The sequence below is a fragment of the Quercus lobata genome, chromosome 2, assembly GCF_001633185.2.
Source record: "Quercus lobata isolate SW786 chromosome 2, ValleyOak3.0 Primary Assembly, whole genome shotgun sequence".
Lineage (NCBI taxonomy): Eukaryota > Viridiplantae > Streptophyta > Magnoliopsida > Fagales > Fagaceae > Quercus > Quercus lobata.
This window is the reverse complement of record NC_044905.1, coordinates 314426-338749: the sequence shown is the minus strand read 5'-3', so window position 1 is coordinate 338749 and position 24324 is coordinate 314426. Positions and strand designations below refer to the sequence as shown.

Below are 24324 nucleotides of genomic sequence, written 5' to 3'. Positions count from 1 at the left end.
AATAAATAAATATTGGGAGATAAAAGAAAAAGAAAAGAATGGTATAGAGAGAAGAGGAGGGTAAAGTGAGATATGAAAGCAGCGTTAGCATTTCATCATCCCTCCACTATATCTCGCTCGATCTTCTTCTCATCATCCCTTTCCCTTTTAAAATTTTACCCCAAACTAAACACCAATAATAAGAATTTGACTCATCAAAATCAAATCCTCCACGGCAGTGGCAGTGGCAGTAGGAGTACAAGGATAATGGCTTCCTCCGCCTCCGCCTCTGTGGCCGAACAAGCAAGGGCCCCTCCTGCTCTTCCTTTGCCAACTCCCCCTGTTGACAAGGCAAATCTCTCTCTCTCTCCCTCTCATTTATTTGTGCTTTTTCTTTTTCTTATTCTATAAATGGTGTGTAGTTTATGATTGCGTTGTGCCAAATAACCGTAACTCCCGATAAGGAGAGGAACATCGCCCATGCTCGTAGCAAGATCCAGGAGGCTGCCGCTAAGGGCGCCAAGCTTGTTCTCTTGCCCGTCAGTATTCCCATCTCAACTCTTTTAATTTCATGTTTTTATTTTATTTTATTATATGATTAAAACTAAACCCATTTGCTACATACAATTCATGTTCTAAATCTATTTCCAGTAACAACTACTCTACTTCAGTCAAACTCTCAATTAATGTTGTTTTATTTTTTTCCCATATCTCAGGAAATATGGAATAGTCCATATTCAAATGATTGCTTCCCTGTCTATGCCGAGGACATTGATGCAGGTGGTGATGCTTCTCCTTCCACAACCATGCTCTCTCAACTTTCTCGTAATCTCAACATAACTATTGTTGGTGGCTCTATACCCGAACGCTCTGGAGATCGAATTTTTAATACTTGTTGCGTCTTTGGTACTGATGGAAACCTCAAAGCTAAGCACCGCAAGGTTTCCTTTCAATTTCTATTGCTCTCTGTGTGTGTGTGTTTTATGCTCTTCTTGTTCTGTATATAGTCATACATAGATACACTGTCTACCCTTTTTAAGGGTTCTGATGTCAAATGACTTTCATTTTACACCACAACTGCCACCACAATTACAAAGAAACTTACATAAATTATACTTATACTGAGCTACCTAACATTGGTGTTAAGATAAAATGTGGTTTCAAGTTTTCTTCTATTACATGTCTACTATTAAGTATTGACAAACCAAATATTCGCATCTGTATACTATTATTAACTAAACTTGTAGATAAGTAGGCTTCATACCGCATAATTCATTTTTGTTGGTTTCTACATAATTTCTGACCTACCTGTCTGGCTTCAGATACATCTCTTCGATATTGACATTCCTGGGAAGATTACCTTTATGGAGTCAAAGACTCTCACGGCAGGGGAGACTCCTACCATTGTGGATACAGGTTTATTTATAATGATAATTATTATTATTATTATGATGACCTAGAGAAAAGCTCTTTATAATGTTGCATGCTTGTCAAGTTTCTTGATAACTAAATGCATTTGAAAAGGATGGATTATCTGAATTATCCTTCATCTCATCTTCTTTCATGCATAATTTACTAATCAAATCACTCAATGTGGGGTGTTTTCACGAGGGACAAATTTGGGAATCTGTCTATGTGTGTTTGTGGTTGGCTTGGGAAAATTTGTGAATCTAGGTTTAGAACTTTAGAAAGAAGGGGTGGGGTTCAAGAGTGGCTAGAGTTTTGGTAGGGGAGGGAAAAGATTTGATTTAGGGCTGCAAAAGAGGTGAAAGAGAATGAGATCATATCTGTCCACAACCTATGAACAGTAACCATGAACTGTTAACAATGCATGTGACAATACACCCGAGGGAAAAGAAAAAGAGAGAAGGAAATGGGAAAAAGGATACTCTCCTTCTAATCTTAAATTTCTTATCCCCGCCATACCGATTGCGCTGAACCAATTACATCCTTTAACTATGACCCATAATGTATAATTATAGAATTACAAAAATACACTTAACTTTAAGAAAAAACCAACTAAAACATAAAATTAAATATTACTGACCTAATTAACTGCCCTGTTACTTATTCTTGGGTTTTTGACTTAATCGTAGGTTGGTTGGTGTAATAAAATCTCTAATATACTTGTAGATTATTGAGTTCTGTCTAGACAATTTGTTGGCAACTCAATAATCTACAAGTATATTAGAGAATTACTTTAGTTGTAAATGGGAAAAGAAGAAAAATGATTATATTAAAGCAGCTCACAAAGTCATCTTTTCTCTTCTCGCATTAACAATTCTTATCTTACCATCTTTTTATGATGTGCCTTTACTGTATATTCATTATTTTCCTTTGCCTCTTATATATTTTTCTGGATTTTCTCATTTATTTTTGAATCAATGTAACCTTTATTCGTTATTCATTCACGCAGAAGTTGGGCGAATTGGTATAGGCATCTGTTATGACCTTCGGTTTCAGGAACTGGCAATGATATATGCAGCAAGAGGTTTGTTTGTTCCTCCCTTTGACATGTGAAAAGTTAAAATCTTGCTACACTGGTGGATGTTGTTATTACCTATCGATCGCTAATGACTAGTAGCCAAATAGAATTTTGCTAATTATGGTATTTTATAAATTTTGGGAGGACATTGATGAATTGATTCAAGGGGTACCAAATAGGGAAAATATTTTTATAAGAATAGACTTGAATGGTAATGTTGGAAACTATAGTGGAGGGTTTTCAAAGAGTTCATGTATGCCATTGGTATGAAGTAAGAAGTGAATCAAGAGATGCTATTCTAGAGTTTGCAATGATGTATGGATATTAACGAACACTATAAAGAAATACTTGGAGAATCTAAAGGATGTGGGCAAATGACTTAGAGAGAGTAACTAGATGTAGAGACAATGTCGCTTTATAAAGTGGTGAATGGGAAGCAAAAAAAACTTTATCCAAGAGGGTAGTTTAAGGCTTATAATTATTATTATTATTTTTTAATAATTCGATAGTTGGGGGTGGGGGTATTTCAACCTTGGGCGTCTTCATTGGAAACGCTAGAAGCTAAAAGACTCTTAAGGCTTATGATGAATTATATAGCAAGTTAAGGACGAAAGATGGAGTAAATAATATTTATAAACTTGATAAGATAGGAGAAATGGAAAAAAGAGACTTTTGTAGTTAAAATTAGGGTTTATTTGTAGTGGCCTGTATAAGCACGTTGTACTCCTATGGAGATAAGAACAGATGAAAACTTGATTGATAATAAAACTTCTCTTGGAATTCTTCCTACGGTCCGGTGTTGACTCATAAGGTTCTCTCTTGCTTGGTGCTGGCTCTTAGGTTGCTAGCCTATCCATTAATTTTCAGTTCTTCAATATATTGTTGCATCGTTTTGGTTTTGTCCTACGACAAAATTTAGTATTAGCCACCAGCTGTTAAAAAAATCCTTTTCCGTCATACTTTTCTACCCATCAAAAGCCATCACCGCCAAGCCAACAAACTCAATTGACTGACAACCTGAATAATCCATCCTGCTGTATTCCAAAACCACATGACCCATATTTGTCCCCCTACCCAACTCTAGTCCCCTTCCCTGCGCTACTAAATACAGCCTTGCTCAGCCAAACCAAGGTCTAGTCAGCAGCCACCACAAATCCTGATTTTGAGACCACAAGATCTCTGATACGTTATCCAGCCTCCAAAAGATCTCCACTGTGATTAATCGATGCAAGATTATCTTGGTGCACAATCCTGAGTAGCTCAACGGTTTCATCATCAGTCCTACATGCTGCATCACTAGGAGTTCACTAGAGAGTCGATTTATCATCGCCAAACGAAGAAAAACAACTTCAATTGCATTAAAAATGAGCCCTTGGTTTCTTTGAGGATGTTTGTGATCGTTGCTAGATTGCCCCTGATTGTGGCCTTGATTGTCTCTCCAAATTGACTTTGGAATTTTTGCAGAAGAAAGGAGGCCTGGGTGCTAAAGTCTTTGATATCTAGGCATGCAAGATATTGTCTTATTTCCTAACATGTGTTTCAGCCCTTGTTAACACGTTAGACCCTCTATTGGTGTTGAAATAGTGATTGACCTGTGTGTTGCTTCTTATTTGGTTGATACCATGGCAATAATGAGGCTTGTTGGTACAGCTAGGGATTATTGGAATGATGTTGAGAACCTTCGCTATGAACCTGCCATTACCGATTGGTAACAGATGAAATTAATATTTTCGAGATGAATATTATTCTAATTCTTTAAGAAAGAATATTTACCCCAATTTCATTATGATAATTTTCTAGATTGAAGAGACAATATGAGGCAAGGGAATAGACCTTCAGTTGCACAATTTGAAAAAGACAAGATGAGTGTTCATGTAGTTATCAGTCCTTAGTCCATTCCAACGCAGTCTACCAAAGAAAAAATATTATAGAATTTAGTGAAAGCCTTTTAAGACATGTCTAAACACTCAACTTGAGATACAAGTCCAAAAACAGATTGAACTTTGCAGGCAAAGCTTCATAGATGGGATACAGCAGCGCCGAGCCATCAAAACCTAGTACAGGAATAGAAGTACAAGTGCTAAAAAGTGTTGCTGTAATGTTTGTGCAGCAAGAAGATCCTACTCTAGAGCTTAAGAAGTAAGGTGAAATATTTGAACCATATCTAATGGACATAAGACAACCTGTTGAAGAGTTAGATATATTGCTTACCTCTGAGAAACAAGATCTCCTATTGCTTGAAGAAGAGAAAGTTCAACAAGAGAGCAAAGACTTATAGGGTGCACATATAGAAAATGAGTTTGATGCATGTGCTACTGATTGACCCTTCTTGGTGCATGAATTGGAAAAGCTTGATATAATGGTACCTTCTATTTTTTTTGGGATAAGCATTGAAATTATATTGATAAAAAAGGAACAATGGTACCTTCTATGAATCAAGATAAGGCTGTCTCATTTGCATCACTTTTTCTACACAGATTTTATAATTCCAGACAAATTTATTGATGTGGTAGAATATAAGGCTTCTTTATTCTTAGTGATTCCATAATTGAAGCAAGAATCCATTGCTAAAATTCTTATCCTTCAACAATTTAAAACTCGAGGTCAAATTTTCTCTAACCGAGGGAGGGAGTATGATGCAGGAAGTGCAAAGAAATATTTGTTTTAACTTAGTTTTATTTCTTTTTGGAAATCAATGGTATTTTTTTTAAAGGTAATAGAAGTTTTATTAAAAAGAAAAGTACATTGTGTTTACGATAGTAAACCCATTGCACTTGAAGCGAATACAAACAAATCAAAGGGAAGAGCTAGCAACAATTAAGAAATCAAACATGGAAATACAATGCGTAAAACCCCAAATATGAGACCACTCAAACAAAGTCCTAGCCAGCAAAGACTTCACAACATCCACCAATCTCTCAATATCTTCAAACGTACGTGAATTACGTTCCTCCAAATTAACCACATAAGACAAGTTGGTACCATATTCTAAACATTTGAAGAAAATTTCCCTAACCAATTCCTCCATTCAAAAAGAAGAGAAACAACTGTATTCAGCATCACCCATTGAACCCCAAAGACCAGAAAAACTTCACTCCACAAAGCATGAGCAAACTTACAATGAAGTAGAAGATGATTCATGGTTTCCTCATCACAAAGACATAAGCAAGGTTATTAGTATTTTATTTCCTAGAGTTAAGGTTATTTTTGTAGTTTAATAATTAGGATTTTCCAAGTCAATTAAAGTTAGGGTGTTCAATATCACTTAGAATTAGGGTTTACTTTTAGAGCATCTCCAAGAGCATCGGTATCCAGCTTAATTAGCTAAAATTTGGAGATTTTGTGTACTGTATATGCTCCAGCAGCTTTGGTATAGTTGGATTTTTTTTTGGCTAATGAACAGTAGCCTATCAAGTCTGATGGGCTACTATTCATTCTTCAAATACATTTTTTCTATTATAATAATTATGTGTTGAATAAAAAAATGTTGGAAGATGTGTAGTTGTTAAAAAAAGAATAAATGATGAATAGAAAAATAATATTTAAATGAGATAGAGAATGAGATAGAGAATCTGTTGGAAGGTGTATTTGAAAAAGTGGGTAGATAAAGGTAAAAGTCATTGTTCATTCTCCAAACAGTACAAAAATTTAATGAATCTGTTGGAGATGCTCTTAGTAGTCTATTAAGCACATTGTACTCCTATGGAGACAAGATGACAGCTCGATTGATAATAATAATTTTCTTATAATTCTTCCAATAGTCTAGTGTTGACTCCAATCAACCTTAGGTGCTAGCTCTTAGTGGTTCTCTCTTACTTGGTGTTAACTCCAAGCAAGCTTAGGGGATTGACTCCTAGGCTTCCAATCCTCTATTTTTTTGTTCTTCAATTAATTGTTGCGGCATTGTGCTTTTGTCTTACATCATTTTTCTAGGGCAATCTATTGGAAGCTATTTTTATGCAGACATCTGGTGGAAAAGCATAGTGAAGTCTCTGAAGATTTCTAAATGGTTATTGATTTAGACAAAGCATATGATAGGGTACTTAGAGAGGTTATTAGTTGGTTTTTAGAAAAGAAAGGAGTTGCTTTAAAGTATATTAAGTTAATTAAGGATATGTATGGTGGAGCTATAACTAGAGAACTAGAGAACAAGTGGAGGCATCATAATAGAGTTTCTAATCATTATATGTTTATGTAAATGATCAACATTAATCCATATCTCTTTACACTGGTTATGGATGAGTTCATTAAATCGATATAAGATGAAGTCCCTTGGTGTATGATTTTCGCAAATGATGTAGTTATAGTGGATAAAACTAACCGTGGAGTTAATATCAATTCAGAAATTTGGAGGTGTTTTAGAATTAAAAGCCTTTGGGCTAAGAAGGATGAAAACATAGTACATGGAATGTAAGTTTATTAAATGTAGAAATAAAGATGAAGGGATTGTAAGACTTGATAATCAAGAGATACCAAAGTGTGATTGCTTTCTATATTCTAAATTAATAATTCATTAGGATGGGGAGATTGAAGATGATGTGAATCATAGGATAAAAGTATGGTGGATGAAGTGGAGAAGCAGAGAAGCGTATCAAAAGTGTTGTGTGATTGTAGAATACCTATTAAGTTATAGAGAAATTTTTATTCGGCTTTCATAAGGCTAGTTATGCTATAAGTATTGTGTGATGAGAATCTTAAGATGGACAAGTGAAAATACAAGGATAGATAGGATTCAAAATGAAGACAGCCACTTAAAGATAAGAGTGGATAGGAGGCTGAAATCAGGAGTTCCTGGGGTGTTGTGTAAGCTGGATGTAGAGAAGGCATATGATCATGTGAATTGGGACTTCCTCATTTATATGTTGGATCGTTGTGGTTTTCCTGAAAAATGGAGAAGATGGGTTTTCTTCTGCATCTCTACTATTAAACTCTCTATTCTCATTAATGGGATTTCGTGTGGATTCTTTGAAAGCTTTAGAGGTATAAGACAAGGTGATCCATTATCCCCTTTATTGTTTGTCATTGTTATGGATGCTTTTAGTAAAATGTTGGATAAGGCAAGGAGGGATGGGCTCATGTCTGGTATTAGAGTGGGTCCCACTGGTAACTCCTTGCAGGTGACTTATCTTCTCTCTACTGATTATACCTTGGTCTTATGTGATGTTGATCTTGGTCAGATTTTGTTTCTCCAGCTAGTGCTGTTTTGGTTTGAAGTTGTTTTTGGTCTGAAAATTAATATGGGTAAGTCTGATTTGGTCCTTGTGTGTGTGGTTCCAAATATAGCAGATATGGTGGATGTGCTAGGGTGCAAGCAAGGCTTCTTCTCGATGAAATATTTAGGTCTTCCGTTGGGTGCTATTGTTAGAGATAGTTCTATTTGGAATCCAATTATTGAGAAGATGAAGAGGAGGTCAGCAAGTTGGAATCTGCTGTATCTCTCAAAAGGAGGTAAAGTTACTCTTATTAAGAGTACTTTGTCCAATCTTCCAACTTATTTTCTCTCTCTTTTTCCAATCCTGGTGGAGGTTGCAAACCGTATTGAGCAACTTCAATGAAATTTTCTCTGGAGTGGTATGGGTGATGTTAAAAAAACTCACCTAGTGAAATGGGCTACGATTTGCGCTCTTCATTCTGGAGGTTTAGCTATTAGAAATTTATCCAAAAAAAAAAAAGGTTTAGCTATTAGAAGTTTGAGAAGTTTTAATAAAGTTTTGTTTGGAAAATGGTTATGGAGATATGGGAATGAGCGACAAGCCTTGTGGAGGAGAGTGATAGGGGCAAAGTATGGTTGTGAAGGGGGAGGTTGGTGCTCTCTTCCCGTTACTGGCTCTCATGGAGTGAGTTTGTGGAAATCTATTAGCTGTGGTTGGCCATCTTTTGTTCGTCACATACAATTTGAGGTTGGGGTTGGGTTTACTGTTAGATTTTGGCAGAACATTTGGTGTGGGGACACTTCTTTGTGTGTGTGCTATCCGAGACTTTTTTTCTTTAAGTCGAAAAGGAGGCCTATGTGGCTGATTTGATGAAGTTCCCAAATGGTGTTCTTTTCTGGGATCTAAATTTTAGAAGATACAATGAAGATTGGGAATTTGAATCTTTTTACAGTTTAATGTCTAGAGTTTATGGAGCTTCTTTGAGAGGAGCTAGGGATGATAAGATGTGTTGGAAACTTGCTATGGGAAGAGGTTTTGCTATTCATTCTTATTACCAAGTTCTAACAAAAAGTTTCTATCAGTCTTTCCCTTGGAAGACTGTTTGGAAGTCTAAGGTCCTTTCTAGAGTTGCTTTTTTTGTTTGGACTACAGCTTTGGGGAATATTTTGACTACTGATAATCTTAGTAAACGGAAGATTTTGATTTTGGATTGGTGTAATATGTGTAAAAGAAATGGGGAATCAGTAGAGCACCTCCTTATCCATTGCCCTATTGCATTTGATTTGTGGTCTATGGTGTTTACTTTGTTTGGCACTCACTGGGTTATGCCGAAAACGTGGTGGAGTTGTTGGCTTGTCGGGAAGGAAAGTTTGAGAGGCATCGGAATGTTGCTATTTGGATGGCTGTGCCCCATTGTTTGGTGTGGTGCATTGGGCAGGAGAGGAATTACCGGCATTTTTGAGGATTTAGAGAGATTAGTTTCAGATCTTAAATTCTTCTTCCTTAAGACTCTTTTGGATTGGGTTGTAGTGTTAGGCTTTCGTTCTTTTTCTTCGGTCCATCGTTTCATGGACTTTTTGTACTTTATGCACTTGATTTGTTTTTGTCCTTGATGTATACTTCCTGTATACTCAGGTGAGACCCTTCTTCTTTTTAATATATTTTTATTACTTAAAAAAAAAAAGGATAAGAGTGGTCTCTATTAATGAAAAGATGCAGGTGAGTTACTTGAGATGGTTTGGTTATGTGTAGAAGAGAGCGATTAAAGCACTAGTGAGGAAGAGTGAGTAGATTGAAGTCTAGGGAAAAAAAAGGACAAAGAAAGACCTAAAATAACATTAGTAGAAGTAGTAAAAAAATGACATGTCAATTAAAAATGTGATAAAGGCCAATGAGCTTTAGCTGTATTGTCTCCTCCTCCCCATGTAAGTCTTAGGTGGAGGGTGTGACTGTGGGTTTAAGATCTATGGGGTGCATGTGTAACTTACTAATTAAAAATTAAAAATGTGATAGACAATATGATTTTGGATAGGATAGAATCGTGGAAAAGAGTACATGTGGTTGACCTTTGATTAGTATGGAAGGATCCATAGCTGACCTCAAAGCTTTGGGACTAAGATTTGGTGGTTGTTTTATAAATTATTCATATGTGCAAAAAGATGATATTTCTAGATTTTATATTCAACACACTGCAGTTTTAATCCCAACTACACAGGATCAGCTACGAGTATTCTTTTTTGCCTCACAATTTCAAGTTCCATGATTGCATCTTTCAAAAGTCATTGAAAAAATGTTTCTAGTCATTAGCATAATTGTGTGAAAGAGGTTATACAAAGATGGAGCTTCTCCTGTAAGATTGTGATATAAGTGCGTACTTTTTATAGTTTCTTTGTTTGGCTTCTATTATCCTTATTTCTCTTTTGTTCGTTACTATAAAAGTTGTGATTTATCATTGCAAATACTGTTTTTTACCAGTCAGTACTCTTTCCTAGCATAAAATTTTTCTGTCTCTGATGAGCATCCTAATATCAATATTGTAGTAGATAAAATACAAAAATGGTTTACTTGTACAGCATCCAGTCCTTTTTGTTTTTTGTTTTTTTTTTTGTTTTAGTGATTCTTCTGATATATTTGAAATTTGTAATAGTCTCTTTGTTTTCATGACCTTGCTATTGATGCCTCAGCAGATTTTGAAATTATTGCCCCCTTTCATCGTAGTAATTGTCTAGTATGTATGTCATTGCGCATGTTGATCGTCTTCTTAATATAAGGTACTAAACATTAACAGATCCAAGTTTTTACATCAGGGGCTCACTTGCTATGCTATCCTGGGGCATTTAACATGACTACTGGACCATTGCATTGGGAGTTATTGCAGAGGGCAAGGTAGCAACAAATTTCACTTATGGAAGAATTTATATTCCTCAAAATGTTCTGTGTTGTAATCATCATGATAGTTTGATATCCCGAGGCTCTTTCTCAATGGCCCAGTTGGCACTTATTTGATATTATTCCTTTTTTTTTCCCTTTCTCTGCTTGCTTATGAGGGTGCCTAGAGCTTTTTGAACACCTGACTTTCCCTTGGGTTTGTACGGTTCCCTGTCTCACACACACCAAGAAATTACAAGAAGAAATCTCTTGGGAGTGGCCCCAAGATGTTGGCTAGAGAATTTGAATTCAAGACTTTATGGATCTCATGAGGCCTTAGGAATCACTAGGCCAATCCTTTGGGGTTTATTTGATCTTATACCTACAGCAATGCTTTCAAGTTACTAATTAATGTCCAAAACCAGTGGGATTTTCCAGTGATGTCTACAGTGGAAATTGATCTTTATATATATACACACACATATATATTTTAACATAAGGGAAAATATATTTACTTGTGTTCTTGGACTTTGTTCGTTCTCCTTTTAATGTCCCACCTTTGTCCATTCCCCCCATTGATTATTTAGTAATCTCCTCTAATTTTATGTATAAAATTGTCATTTATGCTATTTGTAGCTTTAGATGATAATTTCATCATTCTTCTATTAATATGTTGATCATTTTCCATGTGCAGGGCTGTAGATAATCAGGTATGCTAACAAAAATTCATTTTTTTTATTGTGTATGATGAGCATTGTGTTAAAGGGAAAATTTTATAAGACTACTATATGACGAGCTATGCTCTATGGTACCGAATGTTGGGTTATTAAGAAACAATATATTCATAAAATGAGTGTAGCCGAAATGAGAATTTTAAGTTGGATAAGTTGAAATACACAAAAAGATAGGATCCGAAATGAGGAAATTTGCTTGAGAAGGTTTGGCCATGTTCAAAGGAGAGCAGTTAATGCATTGGTAAGAGTGAGTTGATCTAAGTTGAGTGAAATAAAAAAATGTAGAGGAAGATCCAATATAACATTAGTAGAAGTAATAAAAAAGGACTTATCAATTAAGGGAGTAATAGAGAATATGACTTCAGATAGAATAGAATGGAGGAAAAGAATACATGTGGTTGACCTTAACTAATCTGTTGAGGATCCATAGTTGACCTCAAAAATTTGGGATTTAAGGCTTGTTGTTGTTGTATATGATCAGTCTTGTGGTTTACATTTGTCTCATTGTTGGTATCTTTAGGTATTTTTTGGAGCTCATGTCATGGTTTTAAATGGAATTTTTGTGATAAATTCTATGCTTAGGAATTACCAGTAATAAAGTGCTATAAATCTGGTCCTGGTGTTCCTCTTCTTATGCTATTAAATCATAATCTGTAATAATACTTGACAGAACTTCTGTGTTTCTATCTTACATTTGTTTCAATAGTGCGTGGAAGATTTGCTTGTTTGGATTATAAACCACGAAATATTGTCATTTTGTAAAAGCTTGTATTACTTGTACATAGAAAGTTAGTTGTTTTCTTCGTTCCTTGCTCTGAAGTTTGCGTCTTTTTTCATGACTCTGCCACCCTAATCCTTAATGATCTTTTTTTAATGTTTTTTTTTCTGATGTTGTAAATGATTAATCTTCTCATATAAGAGAGTCAAGAATGTTTGATTATGTATTAGTAAAGATAATCACTTGTTTAGATGAAAGTATGAACATTAATAAAGACAATGGTAGCGATTAGGGTTCCCACACCTGAGAGTTAGGATTGGAGCTCTTTGGAGTGTTAGCGTTAACATATTCAATAATTGTGCCTCCTAGACATTCCTCTTTAAAATTTGGTCATAATTGGAAGTTTTGCAACCGAAATTTGGTCAGAATTAAGTAGTCAATACATGTTATTCATCAACTTTACAGCTGAGTCTTAGCCAATAAACGTTATTCAGCATGTCTTTAGAGTGTGAAAAAGCATCTTACTGATTCATGTTTTAATGAAATGAATGGTTATCTCTTGGAAGACATAAAGATTGCGAACATGTTTTTTTTTTCATTGTTAATAATGTTTACTATACTTTTAATGAGTGAGGATTCTCTGTATAAATTGATGTCAAAGTTGCTTATTTTTGTTGAAAATTTTATAAACAGTTGTATGTAGCAACTTGTTCACCTGCTCGAGACGCTGGGGCTGGTTATGTGGCTTGGGGCCACTCCACTCTTGTTGGACCAGTAAGTGGATATTTTGTTTCTCTCTTTTGGACAGCAGTCATTCCTTGACAGATTGATATGTATTGTATGAGAAGTTCAAAATGATTGCTTCAAAGTTTATTTCACACTTCTCGTTTCTAAACTGAGTGGAGATTTTTACGCTTGTAACTTTGTAAGTAATATCACCTTTACCACATAAATACTTACAAAAAACGAATAACCGTGACAGTTTGGAGAAGTCCTGGCAACTACTGAACACGAGGAGGCTATAATCTTGGTAGAGATTGATTATTCATTACTTCAGCTCCGGAGGTTATGTTCCTTCTGATCTAATATAATGTCTCTCTTTCATGTGGATTTAAATAAAAAAATAAAAAAATTGTAATTACTAAATGTTTATCCTAATTCTGTGATCAAAATACTCAGGACAAGTCTCCCCTTGTTAAAGCAAGGACGAGGTGATCTTTACCAATTAGTAGATGTTAAAAGGCTAAATTCTCAGTGACTGGAGAAAGGAATTCTAGAGGACTGTTGTCATGCGTGGGAGGAATTTCAGTTAGAAAATGTTAGTGCAAAAAAAATGCGAGCATTATATTTTAGGACTCTGTTTGCATAAACCTTTCGGAGAATATTGTGTGGTTGTAGTCGGTGATTTGGAGCTTGCATTTTGGGCTTGTGTTGTACTTTTGTGTATTATTAATAAGTTGGAAAATTCCCAAGCTTTATATTGCATATATATTTAAATAGGGCAAAACTTAAGTACAATATTTAGATGCTGTTCCTTTAGTTTTCCTCTTAAGATTCATCCGTGTGGTTTTTTTCTTGTGGGATGGAAGTGTTTTTTTTATTTTGGTGAAAGACGATTCATTAACAACAACTAAAGAAAGCCAAGAGGTTCAAGACATATCTTGTTAAAGTACATCTCATTGAGGTCATCCTCAAAAACATCTACCATGTCCATAGGCGGACTATCAAAAGTAGAAAAATCAACAACCTGATTGAAACTCATCTTAGCAAGACTATTAGCACAGCAATTTGCTTGGCAGAAGCAATGCTTAATCTAAATTTGCTGAATGCTAGAAGCCAGCAGCTTGCAATCGTCCAAGATAGGAGAGATAATATTGTTAGCATAAGAAGAGTTTCTTAGGACATCCATAATAGCTTTGGCATCTAATTCAACAACAAGGGATGATATATTTAGGGTGCAACATGGCATGAGCCCCTCTAGAAGTCCCCACAATTCAGCTTTGTGCCCCTCTCGAAGTCCCCACAAATCAGCAACAAAGCTGCTTGTAATCCCAACTCTTTTACTAAAACCTTTAATCCAACGACCACAATCATCTCTAATCACCCTTTCGTAGCCAGCTAATCTGGACTCAACCATTAGTAGAACCATTCGTATTAAGTTTCATCCAATCTTCTGGCGGTCTCTCCCAACAAATTCTTTTAATCACTTTTCAAGTTGGGGCTCTAGGGGAAGACACACAGTGAATGAACTCCATAGCTTGGTTTAATATCTCCCTAGCCAGGTTCAGGTTCTTGCTTTTCCTACTAAAAATAAATCTATTTGTACTTTTCCAAATGTTCCACACAACAATCGGGAAGACAATTTTCCATGGGGGGTTTGTAGCAATTAAGTTGCAACTTTCTCTACCATTAGATGATAGCCATTCTTGCAAATTGTTTATCTAAAAGGCTTGATTTGAGGACATAATCCCTAGTTGATTCCACACATGCTTAATTTAAGGGCAGTCGTGGAGAGCATGTAGTATGGTCTCTGATCCTCCTTTGCAAATGAGGCATATGTTCTCATGAACTACACCTCTTCTCTCAAGACACACCTTGACCCCAATACTATTATGAGCACACATCTAGAGAAAGGTTTTAATTCTAGGGAGAGTGTCAGCTTTCCAAATCCACTTAGCCGAGAAAGGAGAGGTATCCTTAATACCTATAGCAATCTTATAAGCACTTTTTAAATCAAAGGTGCCTTTTGGAGAGTCTTCCCAGGACAATCTATCAGAGCCTCTACTAGTGAGGGCAGTAGGAGTTGCTTGAATCATTATCTTGATTTCTTGGGGTAGCTCAAAGGGTATTTTTTCCCAATCCCAACCCATGTCTGACATAATGTCCTTGATTTCCAAAATACCTGCTTCCTTAATAAAGGGTCCCTGAATGAGTTGCCTAAGTGGACTCTCCTTCGTCCAATTGTTGGACCAAACATTCAATTTGCTATCCTTTCCCATCATCCACTTGCTACCCCTATTGAAGGTATCCATGCCTCTCTTTATTGCTACCCATATAGGTGAGCAGGGAAGCTTATTTGCATTTGAAGCAATTCTTCTTCTATGGCTACAGTAACTCATCTTCAAGACTTGGACCCAAGGAGCCTCTCTTTCAATGTGGAATCTCCAATTCAACTTAGAAAGAAGGGCAATATTCCTCCCCTTGGTTGATTGCAACCTGAGGCCCCCTTCCTCCTTTGTTTTGGTCACCTTGTCTCATCCAACCCAGTGGATTTTCTTAACTATATCTAAAGACCCCCAAAGGAAATTTCAGTTGACTCTATCTAAACCATCCAAAATTATGCTAGGGAGGTGAGAACATTGCATAATGTAAGACGGTATAGTAGCTGAGGAGGCCTGAATGAGAATAGATCATCCAACCAAGGATAGCATATTAGCTTTCCACCCCGAAAGCTTTTGCTTCACTCTATCAAGGAAGAAATTATAGTCTTGGGATGAGGAACTAGGTTACTTAAGGGGAAAACCAAGATACTTGTCAAGAAAAGGGGTGGAAGCAAACCCAAGGATATCACACAACGACTCCCTAGTGTCCTTATTCACATTTGAGGAGAAGTAAACTCTTGATTTAGACTCACTCACTGTCTACCTGGATAAGCAATAGAACTCATCAAGTACATCTCTTATGGCTGAACAATTAGCACCATCAGCTTTTGCAAAATAGATAAGATCATCTGTGAACAGAAAATGGGAGAAGGCAAGACCACTTTGGGAAGCCTTAAATAGTTGCCAAAGCTTGGCATTGCATTTCTCCTCAATAAGTTGACCAAGGAAATCCATGCAAAGAATGAAAAGGTAAGGAGACAAAGGGTCTCCTTGCCTTATCTCCCTCAATGGAAATCTCAAGTCAAGAGCTTCACTGTTGAACAAAATAGATGTAGAGACCGTTGAAACACAACTCATGATGATGTCTATTATGTCAGCTGGAAAGTTTGCCCTAAAAAGAATATCTCTAATGAAACTCCACTCTAGCTTGTTATAAGTCTTCTCCAAATCAATTTTTAGAGCCATATATCCCACTCTTCCTTTCTTTTTGCCTAGGGAGTGAATAATCTCCTAAGCTATAATAACATTATCAATTCCCTTTCTACTTGGCACAAAAGCCGTTTGCAGAGGAGATATGAGTTTTTCCAAATAGAGCCTCAATCTTGTCACAATAATCTTTGTCACCACTTTATACACAGTATTGCATAAACTTATGAGTTTATAATTACCCAAAGTTTCCAAACCTTGAATCTTAGGAATCAGCATTATGTGAGTTTTGTTTAAAAATTTAGGGACTTTCCTATTAGCAAAAATCTTCTTTACCTCTCTTATCACCAAGCTCCCCACTACTGGCCAAATTTTTTGGAAGAAGCCTACATGAAGACCATTTGGCCCCAGGGCCTTAAAAGGTTTTAAGGACCACAAGGTAGCTTTAATCTCATCATCAGTTGCACCTCTACTAATATTGTCCTTTCTTCCTTAGAGAGCCTAGGTTGCCATTAGGAAATAATGGGATTTGATCTAGAAGCACAAAACAACGACGTCGAATAAATCCCATCAAATCTGCTTCTAATGAAATCTTTAATATCATTTTCTTCATAAATCAATTCCCCCACAACATTTTTAATTACTATAATCTGATTTCTTTTCGTCTTGACCAGCGTCGAAATATGATAGAAGGTCGTGTTACGATCTCCCTGAATCATCCAATTCACCCGGGATTTCAAAGTGTTAGGACATATGCGAATCATGTTAGGAACATATGTTAATATAGAATTGGCTAATCCTTTGACAAAACGCACTTTACTTATAATTGGGTAAATCTATGATGTGTTTAGTGCTTCAAGGAACAAGGTTTCAAGTCCAAATGTTAAAGCCATGCAAATTTGTCCAAGAATCAAGTAAAGAAGTGCTAGATTTTAAAGTTCGACAATTAGCTCAACAGATAACATCTATCAAGGTTTAAAAGGCAGCTTTTGCCCGATACTCGACAGCTGCTCGATAGATACCCTATCTATCGAGATTTATAGATTTTCAGTTCTGATTTCACTCCAATCAGTGTATAGATGTTTGGGCTTTCTTTTCTCACAACCCTAAACATATATAAGGATTATTTTAAGGGCCGTCACAGTTGATGCAAGTGAGTGCAACTTGATGCAAAGGTTTTTCACAAGCATATTATGACAGGTGCCCTAGTTTAGCTTTCTTTTCAAGAAGTTGCTGCGTTTGTACGCCGTAGGGTTTTGTAACCAAGGAGCTTCGTGATCTTCATTGTGTTGATGAACTAATGAACTTTGCAGCTAACATCCTTCTCAAGTTAGTGGTTAGTCACATACTTGGATCTGTGCATCAATTGGTTAGTCACGTACTAGGAGCCGTGCATTGAAAAAGAGAGATTGTTACTACAGAACAAGTCCAATTGGGTATTGGGGTAAGGGTTGAACTGTAGGTTGGTATAAAGTACTGAGATTCCTTTACTTGTAATCGCTTGTTGTGATAATAATGGATTCTCGAGAGTGGTGACCTTTAATCACCCAGTAGGGTTTTTGCCTTGAAGATTTTCCCCATTCGTAAACAAATCACCTGTGTCAAATTACTTTTCTGCTGCATTTAACTTAGTTAGTGATTTGTTTGTGCTACTACACTAATTGCATGTTAATTAACTTAATTAATTAACTTGGCTAATTAATTGGTTAATTTATCACAAGGGGTCAATACATCTTGGCCTATCACAAAGTCCAAAGCTCCTTCTCCTGATTAAGCACTACATCAGGCTCCCTTAGAAGCTCATTTTCCAAATTAAGGAGAGAGTTGGAAGGTTTATTAGCAATTGCCCTTTGGATACCATTAATCCTTACCATTAGATTCTTCTTTCTAGTAAATATGTTCCCAATATGGTCCTTGTTCTAGGCAGCAGCTTTTCTAGAGAAAATCTCTATGGCATCCACTAATCTATTGCTACTTCCCCACGCTTGAGAAACAATACTTGGAAAGGTTGAATCCAAAAGCCAACAAGTCCAAAACCTAAAAGGCCGCTTCTTATCAGTATTTGCCCTTGGCTGCATCTCCATTAGGACAAGGCAGTGGCCTAAGTGACATCTGGTAAGATGGGTAACTCTTGCTTTAGGATACATCAAACACCAACTAGAATTCACAAAAAAAAATCTATCTATTCTTTCATGTATCAGAGCTTGGACTTCCCTTTTATTTGTTCAAGTGAACCGAGGACCCGAGAACCCAATATCTATCATATTACACTTTTCTAGGCACTCCTTGAATAATAAGGATCTATTAACACTCATAGCTCTCCCCCTGAACTTATCATCCTCTAACAGAGGTTCATTAAAATCACTTGCTATGATCCAGGGCATATTGTGGAGCTCTGCAACTCTCATATGATTATTCCATAAAACATGCCTTTCAGCACTTCTAAGACTAGCATACATAGCAGGAAATAACCAGGTAGTGCTAAAAAATTGTACCTTGACCACAACGTGAATTTCTTGCTTTGTGTTGGATAGCGGGGATATGTCAACCATGTAAGAATTTCACAACACCCAAAGCCCACCTACATATCCAATAGTGTCGATGTGAATTACTCCATCGAAAGGAAGCCTATCAGTTATCTCCCTTGTTCTTTCTCCCCCCACCCGGGTTTCCATCAGTTGTCAAAACTATACAAACTATATATATAACTGATAAATAAATAAAAAAAAGCTATACAAACAAAATAACTAATAAAAATTGTCCTATCGCTCCTTGTTTGAACATTTTTTTTAATTACTAATTCTCCTAAAAATTTGAAAATGATAAATTTAATCACTTAACCTTAATTCTAAGACTTTTTTTTTTTTTTTTATAAAAGAAATAACATATACTATTATAAAAAGGAATCAGCCAAAGTTTGCTAAGAGTATATCAATAAGGTATGGATGAACACTCTCTATCCACACATGAAAACAACTAACATGTCTTATAATTCTAACACACTAGTCGAGTTTTTGCACGATATGCGGCGTATTTTGTTAGTTTCCTCTAATATTTCAAAATTTTACTTCTAAAAAATTGAAATATTTATTGTTTTATTTTATAAATAAATCAGAAAGACAATAAGAGAGTTGTAATCATTTGATCATACTATATGTGTTTACAATTTTGAAAATTACATGATATTGTGACTGATATAGATAAACCAGATTCATGCCTACTAAAAAAATGCAAATATCATTTTGATAAATCAAAATACAAATATCCTTCAATAATTGTTTTTAAAAACTAATGTGGACCAAGCCATATCAACACTTGGTAAAAAATTTGTAAAATTGTTTGTCTTTCTAGCATTACTCTTCTTTTAAATATGGCAAGAGTAAGCCACAGATTGAGAAAACATGAGTTTTTTTTTTTTTTTTTATTTATAGTTGTTCAACAAGAGGGAGAAAATACTAAAATAGAATAGAATTTCATAATTTATTGTAATAAATAATAGAGAACACTAAAATATGTTATATTAATTAAGTAAAATGGGTTTTTTTTTTTTTGAACCGTTAGATTGTTTAGAGATCTATAGTAGATAAAATGTGTAACTTTTGTAAAATTACACCAAGCGAAACTTCATTAACTTGAACCCGTCTATATATATAGAATTGTTTTTACATTTTTGATTGTGTGTTATTATTTATTTTCTCTTTTATTGGACCTTGTTTCCAAGGTAGCAAAACTAACTAAATTTGTGCAAGAGTACCATATTTCTAATCAATTTTTTCTACTATAAATCTCATAAAACTGATATCAAAATTTGATTATACCTAAATAATTAATGAACCACTTAAAATAATTAATATAAAAATATGTTTATTTATCATATTAATAATATTTTTAATTACATAGAATAAATACTACAATATTGGTTATATATATAATATCACTAAAAGAAGTTAAGAAATCAAAATGGTTAGAACTAATTTTAGTGAATTCACAAATATTTAATTTTTTTTATGGCATCTGTGTCAATTTTTGTCAAAATGAGTGTTTGGACTAATGAAAACTGAGTTATATAACTTAGTTTTCATCACCCAAAATATGTGTGACAATGCAAGAAATGATTGTTTGGCATAATTTTTGAGTTATGTTCTCATTACTCAAAACTCGAAAAAGTTGATTTTGAGTGATGAAACTAAGAACAAGATTTTGGAGTTTCCAAATCATGAATTTTGAGTTTAAATGGCAAAAGTGTTATTATGTGTATTAGTGAGGCCCAATGGCAGTGTATTGTTAGCAAAAGAAATAATTATTTAAATTCTTCTAATATAATTTTTTTTTTTTATAAATCTAATATAAATAATTGATGTATAACTAATTAACTACATATAATTAATATTTGTATTTACTCCATTAGTTAATTCTCAATCGATTTCTTGTGTATGCGGAGATTGAACCCCAAATTTCTTATTCAACCATCAAAGACTTTATCAGTTAAGCTAACTGGAACCGACTATTGATGTGTAAACCTAAATAAAGAAATCTAAAAAAATACGCTACATGGTTGAACTTCATATTCTCTCCTATGGGATCTTTATAATATAATAGATTTAAGGGCAAATCACAACTTACTCATATGTGGTTTGACCAAAATTTAAGTTGCATACCTGTAGTTTGAAATTGGACACTTCGTCCACTTGAGGATTTAACGAAAACTTAAGTTTCTTACATGTGATTGGAAATCCATGATACAACTGTCCTATTAGATTATTTTTGATCTTATTTGATCTTATATTTTTATATATTTTTTTTGTGTTTTTGGAGAAGAGAGACATAAAAATGAAAAAAAATTACATATTTAGTTCTATTTTTAACAGAAGGGGGTATCAAAATTCTAACTGAACTAACCTCAAGTAAATAAAGTGTTAAATTTCAAACCACATATAAATAACTAAAATTTTTGACTAAACCATGTGTTGGTAAGTTCTAATTTGCCAAGAATTAAAAATAAATAAATAAACCAACAAGACAACAAAACATAAAGACCATTAATCAGTCACACTCTCTACCTTTCAACTAGCTCGATTTCGATTGCCTCGCCTCTCCCACTCTCTCTTGAAAAACTACATAATCCCATCTTTTTCTTTCCTTAAGAATTTTTTTGGAACCAATGAGGACATTATTAACGCGATTATACGTTTTTGGGTTATTCCCGTGGGTAGATTTAACACTTGTGTGCTTCCAAATGTCAATCTTCTGCGAGAAATTGGAGTTCCTGAATCGCATATAAGTTCCTTACTTAAACAGAAGCATAGTGCTGCTGTGACAAATCCAGTTCGATTTAAAGAGATTGTGGAGAAAGTCAAGGAAATGGGATTCAATCCTTTGAAGTTTTCTTTTATTCAAGCTGTTTTTGCAATGGTGGGAATGAATAAATCCACATGGGAGAGGAAGGTCAACGTTTATAAGAGGTGGGATTTGTCTCAAGAAGAGATTCTTGCAGCATTCAGAAAGTGCCCCAGCTGTATTATCGCATCTGAGGATAAGATTATGCAGGTTGTGGATTTTTACGTCAACAAGACGGGTTTCGAGACTTCCTTTATTGTCAATCGCCCGATACTCATTATTTATAGCTTGGAGAAGCGGCTTATTCCAAGGGCTTCGGTTATTGAAGTTTTGCAATCAAAAGGTTTGATCAAGAAGAATATACACTTAGCTAGAGTGTTTAGTACTTCTGAGAACTCATTCCTTCAGAAGTTTGTGACACCATATATGGACGAGGTGTCTGACCTGTTGAAGCTATACAAGGGAAAATTGGATTTTTCAAAGATGACTACAAAATAGAATATATAAATATATATATATATATATATATATATAAGACAAGGAGTGAGATGAAGCAGTTATAGTCCACATCATGAATCAAGTTTCCCTTGTTTGGAGTTAACTTATGCAGGAATACGTTTTCGGGATTCTCAAACAAACTAGTCAAAGTTCCTCTTGACCAAAAGTCTCAAAACGCAGAACAAGTTATTTGGAGCAAATTTCTTAGCTATTGAATCTATATATTGAAATCTGATCATTCAAGCTAACCAGGCAATTACTTGATCCATTTGCACTGTTTGGTATTGAACTTACTCTAAATCAGGTCCAAGGTTGCAACTGATCCAAATTCCAAACTGTTGCAAAATGCCTGGTGCTTGTTTTCTCTAATTAAGCTTGGAGAAGAGAACCATCACAATTCACAAATCTGACTTATCTTTTTGAGGATTCTGAAAGTTGTTTCTGCTGCAATGAGGAAGCTCCTTGGCCGTTGAAGCCATATGCAGTGAAGTTGAACTTTCATGCCAATGAATTAGTGGTGTGAGGGAGGGAACTGTGGATGCAACAGCTATTGTAAAATGTTATGCAAAGGAACATAAATGCTTTTTATTTACCCGTTAGTGTAGTGTTACTTGATCCCTTTGTTTCATAACTTGCTGTATCTTTTGTTCAAGGGTGCTATTAAGCATTTTATTTTCCCCATGATTTAAGCTGAACTCGTACAAAAGAAGCAAGAATAGGGAGAGAGTCTTCTGACAAATGCCAAATCATTCTTTTACTAAGCATAGAAAAGAGTCGTTTCTAAGGCTCTAGTTAGTCCATTTATGGAGACTGAAGTTGCACCATCTCTAGGCAAAGGTGGGGAATTTCAACCTTATCTTGAAATTGCCAAAGATGGTGGGAGTAACTTGTCTCCTAGTGTAGTGGTAGTGGTAGTGAAACAATTCTTTATTGTCGTTTTGAGATTGAAGGGGAATCTTTCATGCGTGCACCATTATACTTTGATGAGTCTGTTTCTTTAACTTCACCAACTTCAAATGAATGGCTAGTTGCTTTAAGGGATGAGATGGGTTCCATGGCAAAGAATCAAGTAAGGAAGTTTGTTGATCTTTCGCTTGGGCATAAGACCATTGGAAACAAATGGGTCTTTAAAATTTAGTGCAGCAATGCAGATGAATCAACGATCATCTCAAGGCGAAAGATTTTAAGAGCTCGTCTAAATTTCATTATGCGAAAAATGAGAGTTTGAATCTTCTTCTCCCATTGTTGTACTAACAATTAACCTTAAAAAAGTATAAAATACGTTTGAGTGGGTAGGAGGCTAGCTAATAAGTTATAAAAAATAAAAATAAAATAAAAGAAGAAGAGAGGTTTGAGTTTGAGTAATAAAGGCTTAATAGGAGAAGCCTCCAATGGGATGGGCGAAGCTTAATTCAGATGGATCTGCTCTTGGTAATACTGGACGTGTAAGTGGAGGCGGTGTTATCAAGGACCATGATGGGCACTGGTTGAAAGGCTATGCAAGGCCTCTTGGGTGCACTAACAGTTGTATGGCAGAGCTGTGGGCCCAAAGAGATAGCCTTCTAATAGCTAAGGAGATGGGGATAAATAATCTCATCATTGAGTTGGATGCCTTAAGTGTTGTTTTGCTTATGAACAATAATATTGCCAACTTGTTAATGGAGTCATTGCTTATTAATTGCAAGAACCTGGTGAGAGAGATTCCCAACAAGCAGATAATTCACATCTATAAGGAGGCCAATTAATGTGCTGATGCGTTGGCCAAGCTTGGTGCTAGTAGCTTAGACTCTTTTGGCGCCGTCTGTGGTGGAAAATATTTTAGCTTCTGATAAAGCTTATTAACGTTGTAATAGACTTATTAATTCCTAAGTTTAATGATATATGCTCTGTTGACCCAAAAAATAAAAAATAAAGGCTTAATAAATAAAATAAAAACCTCGATATAGTACATGCTACATAGTATGAAGGAAAACAAAACGGCGCACTTGGGCAGATAGGAGAGAAAAGAGAACCCCAACGCAGTACAAAGCAAGGGTTTTGGTTTTGGTCTTTTTATTCTTTCTTTCTTTCCTTATTTTTTTTTTTTCTTCTTTGGTATTTTGAGTGAAACAAAGGTTTAGACTCTGGGGTTTCGGAATGTTTGCTCATTGATTCAAAGCGATGGTTTTCTTCTGAAATGGAATCGTCAAGTAGGTGAGTTTTTCTTCCAGCGCTGCTTATATATAACATGTTGAATTTTCTCTATAAAGCTATTCACCATGGTACTTGTTGTTCTACTTCTACCATTAGAGCCCCTCAGAATTTATACACTGTTAGAACCCACGTAGCGTTATTATTATCATCTTTCAGATACTTTTCGAGCACTTCAAATCAACACTCATTCACAGTCTCATACCTCATAAACACATGTGGGTTCTTCCCAGAAGTTGCTCTATCAGCTTCCAAAAGTGTTAATTTTGAAACCCCATATAAAGCAGACTCAGTCATTGGGTTTTTCAAGAACCATGGTTTCTCACAATCCCAA

At 35.3% G+C, this 24324-nt stretch overlaps 2 protein-coding genes across 2 annotated transcripts; both read left to right on the top strand.

Moving 5' to 3' along the window:
* The first annotated feature begins 38 nt into the window (after positions 1 to 38).
* Positions 39 to 13533, top strand: LOC115968719 (omega-amidase, chloroplastic-like). The gene is made up of 10 exons (XM_031088208.1): positions 39 to 330; positions 402 to 518; positions 696 to 920; positions 1302 to 1395; positions 2396 to 2470; positions 10425 to 10503; positions 11180 to 11195; positions 12631 to 12711; positions 12920 to 13002; positions 13117 to 13533. Exons 1-10 carry the CDS (start codon positions 73 to 75, stop codon positions 13193 to 13195), a joined length of 1107 nt encoding a protein of 368 aa, XP_030944068.1. The 5' UTR covers positions 39 to 72; the 3' UTR covers positions 13196 to 13533.
* Positions 13534 to 21099: 7566 nt separating this feature from the next.
* LOC115977721 (transcription termination factor MTERF15, mitochondrial-like) lies at positions 21100 to 21800 on the top strand. Its single transcript, XM_031099742.1, has one exon. It carries the CDS (start codon positions 21327 to 21329, stop codon positions 21798 to 21800), a length of 474 nt encoding a protein of 157 aa, XP_030955602.1. The 5' UTR covers positions 21100 to 21326.
* The last annotated feature ends 2524 nt before the right edge of the window (positions 21801 to 24324 follow it).

What these genes read in the sequence shown, in the direction of transcription:
- LOC115968719 (XM_031088208.1), top strand. Translation starts at nt 73, where the DNA reads ATGAAAGCAGCGTTAGCATTTCATCATCCCTCCACTATATCTCGCTCG. An exon ending in CAACTCCCCCTGTTGACAAG is followed by an intron (nt 331 to 401) that starts GCAAATCTCTCT and finishes AATGGTGTGTAG; the next exon opens with TTTATGATTGCGTTGTGCCA. An exon ending in TCCTACCATTGTGGATACAG is followed by an intron (nt 1,396 to 2,395) that starts GTTTATTTATAA and finishes TCATTCACGCAG; the next exon opens with AAGTTGGGCGAATTGGTATA.
- LOC115977721 (XM_031099742.1), top strand. Translation starts at nt 21,327, where the DNA reads ATGGGATTCAATCCTTTGAAGTTTTCTTTTATTCAAGCTGTTTTTGCA.